Source organism: Hyperolius riggenbachi, chromosome 10, assembly GCF_040937935.1.
Source record: "Hyperolius riggenbachi isolate aHypRig1 chromosome 10, aHypRig1.pri, whole genome shotgun sequence".
Classification (NCBI taxonomy): domain Eukaryota; kingdom Metazoa; phylum Chordata; class Amphibia; order Anura; family Hyperoliidae; genus Hyperolius; species Hyperolius riggenbachi.
In genome coordinates this window covers 66,608,984-66,622,369 of record NC_090655.1, presented here as the reverse complement: position 1 = coordinate 66,622,369, position 13,386 = coordinate 66,608,984, and the positions used below count along the sequence as shown (strand labels likewise).

The 13,386-nt window shown below is 45.6% G+C and overlaps 1 protein-coding gene across 14 annotated transcripts in view; it reads left to right on the top strand.

Moving 5' to 3' along the window:
• The window catches only part of ABLIM1 (actin binding LIM protein 1), a 440,123-nt gene that overhangs the window by 329,376 nt on the left and 97,361 nt on the right, over positions 1-13,386 (top strand). For all 14 annotated transcript variants that reach the window (XM_068257415.1, XM_068257412.1, XM_068257404.1 and 11 more), the window contains one exon: positions 844-902. In XM_068257415.1, the coding sequence (XP_068113516.1) occupies positions 844-902 (59 nt within the window). The remainder of the gene's footprint in view (positions 1-843; positions 903-13,386) is intronic.

The following is a 13,386-nucleotide window of genomic DNA, read 5'->3' as shown; positions in this document are numbered from 1 at the left end:
ATGTTTGTATAGATCCTTTACAGGGAGTGCTTTTTGTATAGAACAAAGGAGATGCTAAGAATCCCCCATGAGGAGATGGACTAGTCCAAAATCTGTCAACAAAGGGAAAAAAAATAAGGGTGCATTTGACTGAAGGAGAAATGTTTATCTTACACAGTATGTATGTGTTTACAATCTTATACAAAGTTTTTGTGATCTTGTTCCTTTAAGAAGCAGTTTTGGAACTTTTGCAGTTTTTCCATTTAATGCACCAAATTAACTGTCTGCTTAGAGCGCAGATTTGACCTTAATCTTGTGTTGGTCTGCAGCAGATATCTGGGGAAGGGGAAGCATTGTGATTCTCTTGAAGTAGCCAGATCTTGGCTGTCAGCGGGAGGATAAATATTTGTGCACTTTGCTCTGGAATGGAGCCTCTTGGGATGTGCATTGTTTCCCATGTGCTTCCCAGCTGTGAAGATGTGAGAGCTCGCTGGTACAGCTGTGTTCCCTCTGCCCAGCATTACAGTCCCCAAAGCACTCTGTGATCCCTCCTCTCTCCACTACTGTCCCCAAAGCACTCACTGGTACAGCTGTGATCCCTCTACACGGCATTACTGTCCCCAAATCACTCTGTGATCCTTCCGCACTTCACTACTGTCCCCAAAGCACTCGCTGGTACAGCTGTGTTCATTCTGCACAGCATTACAGCCCCAAAATCACTCGCTGGTACAGCTGTGTTCCCTCTGCACAGCATTACAGTCCCCAAATCACTTGCTGGTACAGCTGTGTTCCCTCTGCACTTCTGCTATGGATAAAGATGATGTGTGTGACCTCTAGCTCAGTCTGTTCCTTTGTCTTCTGCAGGTTCTACGGTCTGGCATCCCGACTGTAAACAAAACTCCAAAGCGGAAGAAAAGCAGCGGGTAAGTGCTCTCCCGCCCATCATTGTGTGTACCTAACATCCCCATGATGGGAAACACGCACCTCCCCAATGCTAGAGAGATTTGTGTCTGGACTTTAAGTTAAAGTGAGCCTGTGTCCGACTGTTCATGGAGTGAGATTCAGGCCTGAGCCATAACCTGTGAATACCTCTTCCTCACTAAGCGGCTTCCTCCTGCCAGCTAGACCATTCCGACTAATCCTGCTATCACATGACTGAAGATGGTGGCCGCTGACCAGTGGGAGTGGCTTAGTGAGGCAGGAAGAGGAGGGCATCATTTGTGATTAAGGTCTGAGGGTCGGTTTCCACCTTTAGTGATGCGAACACATATCAGAATCGCTTAGCCGTGCCATGAATGGCTGTAGGGATTCGGGTGCGCTCGGAATCGCAACGGTATGCGGTCTTGGGCAAGCCATTTCCCAAATAGGCTGCGACTTGCCTGTGGGAAACACTTCGGATTCAGCCCTAGTGGAAAAGGACCCCTAGTGTTGTTTCAGTTACAGGAAGAATTGGATGGGCTCAGTCATATGCTGCCTTATTATGTGTTTCTAGGTCTCTGGCAGTGAGATCTCTCATCATAGATTTCTTAGTTATAAGGGCTTGGGAATATTGATGGTCAATGGGATGTAAATAATTTCAAATTGGTGCAAATGTATGCAGCTTGAAAATAAACCAATCAAATCCTGCTGAGATAAAATTTGATTGGTTCACTTTCAAGCTGCATACATTTGCATTAAAAAATTGCATACATTTGCATCAACTCAAAATTCTTTGTATTTCATTAACCATCAATACGTGGGAATCCACAGCCTTATGTAATTAACTTTTTCTCCTGAGTTTTCTCCTAAGTGATAAACCGTAAGCAAAAAACAAAACAAAACAAAAAAAACCAATCTCCCGGGCATTCAGTTTCTGATGGATTTATGTGTAAAAAGTGATCCAATTAATTTTCATAACCTTTTTACCTGTAGCTTACCAAAATGTGTCGAGCAAGAGTCTAGTATACATTTTGAGTTTAATAAAAGCTTGAAACACAAAATCTAAACTAATTTTCAAAATTACTCCCCAAAACCTCTCCCCAAAAACTAATACGAATGTAAAGGTGGCCACACATCTAGCGATGGTGGGCAGATTCGACCTAGAGACAAATCTCTCTCTGAGGCTCTATTCACACCTGCCTTTTCAAAACGCAGGCAATTTTTGGCTGCGTTTTGCAGGAGTGATTTTTCCGCGAACAGTGTAGCGATTTTGCCGCGATCGCGTTTAGTGCTTCTATAGCACTGAAACACGATCGCCGGGAAATTGCCTGAAAATGATGCAGGCGATGCGTTTGCGCTTTTGCCCGCTTTTGGGCGATTTGCAGCGATTAGCGCAAATCGCCCAAGTAAGAGCGGGCCCATAGGGTTTCATTACGCTAGCGCTTTTAAAAAGCACTAGCGTTTTGACGAAATTGCGGCAAAACGCTCTAGTGTGAATGGGGCTTAAGAGAATCTGATTAGAGAAAAATCTATCAGCTGCCCTTTCCCCGCAGGCCGATTCCCAATTGATTTCAACATGAAATCGCTCTGGTATCGGTCACCTCCATTGCCTCACCGCTGATCCCCCCCCTAGTGTATAAATGTATACCATTGTGCATTTATACATTACCTGTCCTGTGTCACCCACCGAGCGTTGCCCATCTGTCTTCAGAATCCTACACTGATTTTTGAAGGAAGGTAGGTAGCCAGGTCTAGGTGCCCCCAGTATAGGTTAGCTAGGTACAGGTGTCCTTCAGTATAGGCTAGGTACAGGTGTCCCCCAGGCTAGGCAGGTACAAGTGTCCTTCATTATAGGCTAGGTACAGGTGTCCCCAGACTAGGTACAGGTACAGGTGTCCCCCAGTATTGGCCATCTATGTACAGGAGTATCTATATGGTTTAGGGGCAGTAGTAGATTTTAGCTAGCAATAGGCTTGCTAGTTTAGGTGTCCCCCCACCCCCTCCCCAATCCATCCACTATATACATTACCAAGCCTCTATCCAGCGATCGCCGCAGCCTCCCCGCAGAGCTCCGGTACTGTCTACCTGGGGAGGATCGAACTGCGCATGACGCCTATGACGTGCAGGACACCTATACTAGCTAGCTTATTGCTAGCTAACTACTGCTGCCCCTGAACCATATATATTTATCCTGGGGGCCACCTGTACAGTGTAAAAGCCTCAAGCAGCATGCCCGACACTGTCGGACATACCGCTTTTAGCAAAAACTATTTGTCCAACACAATGACGGGCGTTCTGCTCAGAAAGTTAAAATGTAGATTGCCAAATTGCCCTGGTACGCTTACAATGGTGCGACAGTGATGCAATTTTGCCCAATCACAAGTTTATGTTTGCGCTTGTGTAGTAAGCATAGGAGTGCAGGAAAATCACATAGCAAATTGAAATGCTGTGCAATTTAAACCACACGCATACACGCATTGGGGATGTTTGGCCCCTCCTCCTTCCGCAGCATTCCAGGGCACATAAAACGAATTCAAAGCTTAGTTATGAGGGGCTCCCCCTCCTAATTCAGTGATTACAGCAGGTGTGGTACCCAGTCAGACATCTTGCCATCAGGAAATGTTAATCCTTTAAGTGCAGCCAATGCCATACATCTATCGACTTGGCGGCCGATCGACTATCCAACTCGATAATTATCAAATCGGATGATTTGATGCTGCCAAGTGCATGTCCGATCAATTATGCGACTTATTGCAGGCCGAGCATCTCGATCGGACATTGGACATTAGTTGGACAGGGTCGGCACAGTGGCGGGTGCAGTGTCACAAGGCGATTCCAGATCGATTTCAGGACAAAGTCGATTAAGAACTGGCCTGGGGTGTATGGTCAGCCGACAGATCTCTCTCTAAGATTTCGATTAGAGAGAGATTTGTGTCTTTATTGAACTTGCCCATCATCGCTAGATTTATGGCTACATTTAATCTCCAGTAACTCCTGACACGTCAGTGATGGGTGGAGCAACCTTGTAGAAAGGAACATCGTGTGACTTTGTAATTATCGCCCTTCAGAGCCTTGAACTGACAATTTATGTCCGTACTTATTTGCATTCGCATGATTAGTACCTTTTAATGCTATAATCAGCGATTGCTCTGGGCAGTTTCCTGTCTCATTTTCACCAGGTTTCCATTAAAGCCAACTCCGTATACCGATGTAAATACAAAATAAACAACTTCAATAGAAACAGATTATTGGATACACTAATCCGGGGTTGTCAAACTCAAATACACAGTGGGCTGTAATAAAACAAATGGGATCGAGTCGAGGGCCAACTTCAATGTCTAGTGGCCACCTCCCTCCCTTATACAGGTCCCTGATGTCTAATGGCCCCCCTTAGCTCCCCTCTACAGTTTCCTGGTGTCTAGCGGTCCTCCCCTCCTTAGGCAGTTCCCTGGCGTCTAGTGGACACTCTCCATCCCCTATATAGTTCCTGGGTGTCTAATGACCCCCATCCCTCCCCTATGCGGTTTCCTGATGTCAATTGCACCCCTAAATCTCTTATATAGTTCCCTGGTGTCTATTGCGCCCGGCCCTCCCTCATAAGGTTCCCTGGTGTCTAGTTCCTGCCCTCCCTCCCTTATAGAGTCCCCTGGTGTCTTTTGGCTGCCCTCCCTCGCTTATACAGCTCCCTGGTGTCTATTGGCTGCCCTCCCTCCCTTATACAATTCCCTGGTGTCGCACCCCTCCCTCCCTTATGCTGTACCCTGGTGTCTAGTGGCCCCCCTTCCCTCCCCTATACGGTTTCCTGGTGTCTAGTGGACCCTCTTCCTTCCTTATACAGTTCTCTGGTGTCTAGTGATCCCTCTCCTCCTTTATACAGTTTTCTGGTGTCTAGTGGCCCCTCTCCCTTTACCATATGGCTTTATAGTTTCAGCAATTAGCCACCTAGGCTTAACACTCTTCGGCCCTTGAAGGCCACATATAATGCAAAGTGGGGAAACCACTTGTGGGACAAATTTGATGGGCTCATAGTCTGACATGTATGCCCTGGAGCATAAAAAGCTGCATGCTGACCATGCTCCTCTCCCCCCCCCCCCCCCCCCCAAAAAAAAAAGATATATCCCTCTCTTACACAATTTTCACCTTAAGGTTTTATAAACAGCGGTAAAAGGAGGGGAGAATTAGCAGAAAAACAAGAGTGTAAAATCATTTAGCTGCTGTGTGTGTGGAATGTGAGAGTGGCTGGCCCAGGGGATGGCTGTAGCTGGGGTGTTTGTCCCAGTATTGAGTCCGGTGGCAGATCAGAGCCGACCTCTGGACTGACCCGCTCAGGCTCTGGAAACTCTGAGATGTTACTCCCAGGCTGAAGTCAAAGTCATCATTCTGCTCCGCAGATCTTGGCTGCTGTGCTGAGCCAGATAATGTTCCATTCTCGGAAGTAAGAGAATTATTTATTGTTGTGGACCTCGGAACATGTACAAGGCTGGGGGTGAGCGTAAATGTCAGCTGCTACAAGAGCCTGACCCTCAGAGCTTGCAGTCTAGGGTAGAGTCAGGGCTCTAAGTGTAGATTTATAGTCTTATTCTCACCATTGTTCTCATAAAAAAATTATCTGTAGAAGAACAGTCTCCAGCAGCACAAAGTATATCAGGGGAGGAGAGGTAGATCGTGGAAGGAGCAGAGTCCTCCAGCAGCACAGAGTATATCAGGGGGTGAGAGGTAAATAGTGGAAGGAGCAGAATCCTCCAGCAGCACAGAATATACAAGGAGGGGAGAGGTAGATAGCGGAAGGGGCAGAGTCCTCCAGCAGCACAGAGTATACCAGGAGAGGAGAGGTAGATAGTGGAAGGAACAGAATCCTCCAGCAGCACAGAATATACAAGGAGGGGAGAGGTAGATAGCGGAAGGGGCAGAGTCCTCCAGCAGCACAGAGTATACCAGGAGAGGAGAGGTAGATAGTGGAAGGAGCAGAGTCCTCCTCCAGCAGCACAGAGTATATCAGGAGAGGAGAGGTAGATAGTGGAAGGAGCAGAGTCCTCCTCCAGCAGCACAAAGTATATCAGGGGAGGAGAGGTAGATAGTGGAAGGAGCAGAATCCTCCAGCAGCACAGAGTATATTAGGAGAGGAAAGGTAGTCAGTGAAAGGGGAAGAGTCCTCCAGCAGCACAGTGTATATCAGGGGGTGAGAGGTAAATAGTGGAAGGAGCAGAGTCCTCCAGCAGCACAGAGTATATCAGGAGAGGAGAGGTAGATAGTGGAAGGAGCAGAGTCCTCCAGCAACACAGAGTATATCGGGAGAGGGAAGGTAGATAGTGGAAGGAGCAGAGTCCTCCAGCCGCACAGAGTATATCAGGAGAGGAGAGGTAGATAGTGGATGGAGCAGAGTCCTCCAGCAGCACAGAGTATATCAGGAGAGGAGAGGTAGATAGTGGATGGAGCAGAGTCCTCCAGCAGCACAGAGTATATCAGGAGAGGAGAGGTAGATAGTGGATGGAGCAGAGTCCTCCAGCAGCACAGAATATATCAGGAGAGGGGAGGTAGATAGTGGAAGGAGCAGAGTCCTCCAGCAGCACAGAGTATATCAGGAGAGGGAAGGTAGATAGTGGAAGGAGCAGAGTCCTCCAGCAGCACAGAATATATCAAGAGAGAGAGTCCTCCAGCAGCAGTTCTTGCCTCTGTCCCCTGCAGATATTAGTTTCAGTACAGATCGGTATTGTGTTTTGTCTCTACAGAGATTTCCTCCCTTCTTCTCAAGGTTCAGACCTAGAAAGGTATTGTTTTAGGCTGCAGAAATGAGCACTAAGCAGCGTTTTATGATTAACACCACACTGTGTGGCACTATCCGCTGCGGGAAACGTTGCTGCTGCCGGGAACTTTTACTGGGTCACAAATTGAAAGAATATTTTTGGGGAAGTTTTTCACTGAATCACAAATCGTGTTCATCCTGCTTATGTAAATCACTGATCATTTTCTATGGTTCTAACTCACCAATACTGATAATATTGCATGTTTATATGTATTTATATAGGAAATTTGTTTAGTGATATTTCCTCAATAAACTTATTTATGGGCATTGAAAATAGTTTTATTACATAAGCACTATGGCCTAGTTCACATTAGAAAACGCCAGTGCAAGCGTTGAGCGCTCTTCTAAGCACTCTTCCCTGCGCTTTTCAGAGTGATTTGCGATTTTGTTTGGCGATTTTTTTTTTTTTTCCTCCCTGACAGACGACAATAAGGAAATGAACTCTTTGACCTGGAACTTAATAAATACAATATTTATTTTAAATAGCGCTCTGCAAATTGCTTTTCAAAGTGCTTTTTCAAGCGCTTTGCAATTTTCCAATACTTTGTATTGAAGCGGAAACGCTCAGGAAATGGTGCAGGAGCCGCGTTTGCGATTGGAAAGAAAACTCATTGCTCAAGCGCTTTTAAAAATCATCAGTGCTTTTCAAAAATGAAAAGCACTCATAGTGTGATCAAGCCCTATATCTGTGTGTGTCTCTCATGGCTTCTATAATAAACATTATAATACTGTTTGGATTATGGGAAGTGGTGTGAAATGTACTTGCTTAGTTGGTATTTACAGTGGGTTGCAAAAGTATTCGGCCCCCTTGAAGTTTTCCACATTTTGTCATATTACTGCCACAAATCTGAATCAATTTTATTGGAATTCCACATGAAAGACCAACACAAAGTGGTGTATGAGAAGTGGAATGAAAATCATACCTGATTCCAAACATTTTTTACAAATACATAACTGCAAAGTGGGGTGTGCATAATTATTCGGACCCCTTTGATCTGAGTGCAGTCAGTTGCCTATAGACATTGCCTGATGAGTGCTAATGACTAAATAGTGTGCACCTGTGTGTAATCTAATGTCAGTACAAATACAGCTGCTCTGTGAGGGCCTCAGAGGTTGTCTAAGAGAATATTGGGAGCAACAACACAGTGAAGTCCAAAGAACACACAAGACAGGTCAGGGATCAAGTTATTGAGAAATTTAAAGCAGGCTTAGGCTACAAAAAGATTTCCAAAGCCTTGAACATCCCACGGAGCACTGTTCAAGCGATCATTCAGAAATGAAGGAGCATGGCTCAACTGTAAACCTACCAAGACAAGGCCATCCACCTAAACTCACAGGCCGAACAAGGAGAGCACTGATCAGAAATGCAGTCAAGAGGTCCATGGTGACTCTGAACGAGCTGCAGAGATCTACAGCTCAGGTGGGAGACTCTGTCCATAGGACAACTATTAGTCATGCACTGTACAAAGTTGGCCTTTATGGAAGAGTGGCAAGAAGAAAGGCATTGTTAACAGAAAGCCTAAGAAGTCCCGTTTGCAGTTTGCCACAAGCCATGTGGGGGACACAACAACCATGTGGAAGAAGGTGCTCTGGTCAGATGAGACCAAAATGGAACTTTTTGGCCAAAATGCAAAACTCTGTTTGGCGGAAAACTAACACTGCACATCACTCAGAATGCACCATCTCCACTGTCAAATATGGTGGTGGCAGCATCATGCTCGGGGGGTGCATCTCTTCAGCAGGGACAGGGAAGCTGGTCAGAGTTGAAGGGAAGGTGGATGGAGCCAAATACAGGGCAAACTTGGAAGAAAACCTCTTGGAGTCTGCAAAAGACTTTAGACTGGGGTGGAGGTTCACCTTCCAGCAGGACAACGACCCTAAGCATAAAGCCAGGGCAACAATGGAATGGTTTAAAACAAAACATATTCATGTGTTAGAATGGCCCAGTCAAAGTCCAGATCTAAATCCAATCGAGAATTTGTGGCAAGATCTGAAAACTGCTGTTCACAAACGCTTTCCATCTAATCTGACTGAGCTGGAGCTGTTTTGCAAAGAAGAATGGGCAATGATTTCAGTCTCTAGATGTGCAAAGCCGGTAGAGACATACCCTAAAAGACTGGCAGCCGTAATTGCAGCAAAAGGTGGTTCTACAAAGGATTGACTCAGGGGGCTGAATAATTACGCACACACCACTTTGCAGTTATTCATTTGTAAAAAATGTTTGGAATGATGTATGATTTTCGATCCACTTCTCACATGTACACCACTTTGTATTGGTCTTTCAGGGGGAATTCCAATAAAATTGATGCATGTTTGTGGCAGTAATGTGACAAATTGTGGAAAACTTCAAGGGGGCTGAATACTTTTGCAACCCACTGTATATTGCACTGACTAGTACACAGTCATGTCACTGAATGTCCTTTAACCTCCTTGCCGGTTATCCCGAGCTCAGCTCGGGGTAACCTGCGCAGGAGGATTTCTCAGGCCCCACTGGGCCGATTTTGCATAATTTTTCTTCCCTAAACGCAGCTAGCACTTTGCTAGCTGCGTGTGGTACGCGATCGCCGCCGCCACCCGCCAATTCGCCGCTACCCACCGAGCCGCCCCCCCGCCCCAGACCCCTGCGCAGCCTGGCCAATCAGTGCCAGGCAGCGCTGAGGGGTGGATCGGGATTCCCTGTGACGTCCCAACATCATCCCGCCCCGTCGCCATGGCGACCGGGGAAGCCCTGCAGGAAATCCCGTTCTGAACGGGATTTCCTGCTTACTCTGATCGCCGGAGGCGATTGGAGTGGGTGGGGGAGGCCGCCGCGCATGGGCTATCATGTAGCAAGCCCTGGGCTCGCTACATGATTTAAAAAAAAAAAAAAAAGTTCTGCGCTGCCTCCTTACCGGTGGTGTAATTCCTCCCATAGTCATCTGTCCATCATACTCATAAGGCCAATTATGGGGGAAGCCTGTTAACTTATCTGCATGTTTTAAACTCCATATAACCATCAAATGTGACGAAAAGCTATTCAAAATAAGGACATATCAGTCAATGTTTCGTCATTTCATTGAGCAAACACCAATACAATTAAGAGTCAACTCAAAATTACACTTTGTGAGCTGAGAATATGCACTCTTTGGAGTACAAGCCGCCCAGAAATTTCCATCTACCTAAATGGGTAAACAGCTGCATTCTTTAATTACCTGAGGCTTCTTGCGGCCTTTCACCTCCCTTAATTTCCTCCAAATCTGCTCGGTTGTGCCACGGTGCACCTCCGCATGCTCCCTGACTGGACTGGTCGAGGGATACTGCGCATGCACGGTTTTGGCAGCGAGTCTCCTCGATCCCGCCCCTATTGCCGGGAGCATTCTGCACATGCACAGTTCATAAAGACTTAAAGGGCAACTGAAGTGAGAGGGATATGGAGGTTGCCATATTTGTTTCCTTTTAAACAATACCAGTTGCCTGGCTGTCCTGTTGATCCTCAGCATAGAGGACCCTGACCAAGCATGCAGCAGATCAGGTGTTTCTGACATTATTGCCAGATCTAACAAGATTACCTGACTGCTTGTTGCTGATGTTATTCAGACACTACTGCAGCCACATAGATCAGCAGGGCTGTCAGGCAACTGGTATGGTTTAAAACAAAATAAATATGGCAGCTCCATTTTCTCACTTCAGTTGTCCTTTAAGTGAAAAGTGATGTGGCCAGTTACTTTCCTGAGGCTTTTTTCAGCCCCTGAAGTCCCCCTGGTCCCTCGCCATCAATCCGCGCTGCTCTGTCCCTCCGCTGCTCCCTTCCGAATGCTGCATCCAAGGCCCAGTGCCACATGCCTCCTCCATAGCGCTCCCGTGGCTGGGAACATTCTGTGCTTGCGCAGTTAGTAAAAATTGCTGTTACACATGCACAGAATGCTCCCAACTACGAATCAAGGAGGAGCGCAGCCGGCACTGTGCATGTGCAATGGTCGATGACTGGCTGAGTTGTCCAACTTTCTGGCTTTTACCACAGCTATGGAATGTCACACACGTTGCAAGATTTAATTTTTTTCGCACTTTCAAAAAAAACGCAAACCCAATTTTGCGAATTTTTAACAGTATTGCGATTCTCTGTTGACTTTCATTAAAAGTGTGACAACCTTGTTTTTGCACATTGCAATGCGACTATTAGTAAGTGTGAATCCTGCTTTTCTGTTAAACTGCGCATGCACAGTTTAAAGCCTAATTATTGAAACCGTCTCCAATTGTATGGCCGCCTATGCAGTGTTGTTTGGAAGCAGCCAAACACTGCCACCTGCTGGCTAATGCTGGGACCAGTTTATAGGAAGAGAAGTTTTTGCTTTGGGCAGTGCACAGCGCCCCCTGCCGCTCTGATGTGGATGTGGTTCACAGATATTTCTTTATTTTCAAAAGGCACTTAGTGAATGGCAGTTGCTCCGTCCAACTGCCAAAAAAGTGTACGGTGAGCAGGGAGGCTGGTCAGCATCTTTGTATAAATCTTTTTTCAGGGAGTGTCTTTATAAAGAATAAAGGCCATGCTGAGAATCCCCCATGGAGAGATGGACTAGCCCAAAACCTGTCAGTAATGTCAGATTTCTACTACTTACTGTAAGTGACAGCAACATAGGAGAGAAGTAATTTATGCCTCATTTTACTCAGGACGAAACGTACTACTTATTTGTATGTGTTTTAAATTTTAAGATTTTTGTGACAGTTCCTCTTTAAGTAGTTTATGGCCAGCTTTAGGTTGAGATAGGCTCACCCTCACTCCCCAGGCAAATCCTTTATCCTTTTTGTACCACTTTTGGTGGGTAGTAATCCTACAAGAGCTTACATTTTGGAGATCCCCCTACCCAGTTGTCTATCACTAAAGTCCTGTTCATGGACCATAATGCACTTAGTTTCAGTGATATGCATAAAAAATAAATTCATAAAAATTATTTTGGTTTATTTAAGGGGTACAGTTGTGAACTAAGCCTGGGCACGTTTGAGCCTCGCCAATACTGTATGTTTTTCTTATGTCTCTCTTATCAAGTAATTCACATAATAAGAAACACTACATTACAGTGTCTGCATGGGTTTCCTCCGGGACTTCAGTTTCCTCCCACACCCTAGAAACATACAGATAAGTTAATTGGCTTCCTCCTAAAACTGGCCCTAGATTATAATTGTGACATGATACTGGTGAGGAATAGATTGTGAGCTCCTCTGAGGGACAGTTACCGTAAGTGACAAGACAATATACTCTGTACAGCGCTGCAGAAGATGTCGGCACTATATAAATACAGATTAAAGACAATAATCTGAACTAACATGTTCCCTTGAAGGGGGAAAAATGGACATTCATTTTTGTAATTAAATACAAAAAAATCCAATAGTAAAACTGAAATCTAACATGCAATAAACGGCATATTTTGAAGCAGAAGTTATAATCTTGAAGATATATAGGCAGCACAGTGGCGTAGTGGTTAGCACACTTGCCTTGAAGTGCTGGGTTCCAAGTTCGTATCCTCGCCAGGGCGCTATCTGTATGTTCTCCCCTTGTCTGTGTGTATTTCCTCCGGGCACTTCGGTTTCGTCCCACATCCAAAAAACATACAGATAAGTTAATTGGCTTCCCCCTAAATTGCAGGGCTGTGGAGTCGGTACAAAAATCCACCGACTCCAACTCCTCTAATTTGCATATTACAATCTCGTTGATTGAAAGTATGTAACATGAAATTCGTCTCTTAACTGCCAACGCTTAGGAATTTTAAAAGACAACTGAAGTGAGAAGGATATGTAGACTGCCATATTTATTCTCTTTAGACTAAAACTAGTCCTTGGTAAGAGGACGTATGTCTTTTCGATGGTCGTATGTCTTTTTTCAACCAAAATAACTATGTAACTATGTAAGAGTACTTGTAAAAGGTACAGACCGGAACAAAGAACATCTATCAGGCCCTAGGCAATGTAACTGTGGGTGCATGTAAGAGTGATGTGCAGATACTCTGCAGGGGAATGAGGAGATTCTTCCTTTATTACACATTCTTCATGCACAATCTGAACATGGATCAGGCCCTAGGCAATGTGACTGTGGGTACATGTAAGAGTGATGTGCAGGTACTCTGCAGGGGAATAAGGAGATTCTTCCTCTATTACACATTCTTCATGCACAATCTGAACCAGGTTTAGGGGTGATAGACAACACCTCTGTGTTCAATGTGCACAACATTCTCAGTGGATTCTCTGCGGCTCTGTGGGGAGTGCATATGTAGAGTATAGTACTACTGCGTAACAAAGTAAACCTGAGACAGATGAAATTAAAGTTTTATACATACCTGGGGCTTCCTCCAGCCCCCTTCAGGCTAATCAGTCCCTCACTGTCCTCCTCCGCCACCTGGATCTTCTGCTATGAGTCCAGGTACTTGAGCCAGTCTGGCGTAGTGCGCATGCACACACTCCGCCGCCGGGAGCGTACTACACCTGTGCAGCATGTTCCTGGCTGTGGGAACGGCATGTGGCCGGACTGCGCTGACTGGCTGAATTACCGGGACTCATAGCAGAAGATCCAGGTGGTGGAGGAGGACAGCGACGGACTGATTGGCCTGAAGGGGGCTGGAGGAAGCCCCAGGTATGTATAAAACTTTTCTTTTCATCCGTCTCAGGTACCCTTTAATTCGTAGTCACCAAACCAGATTTTAACAACATATCAAATT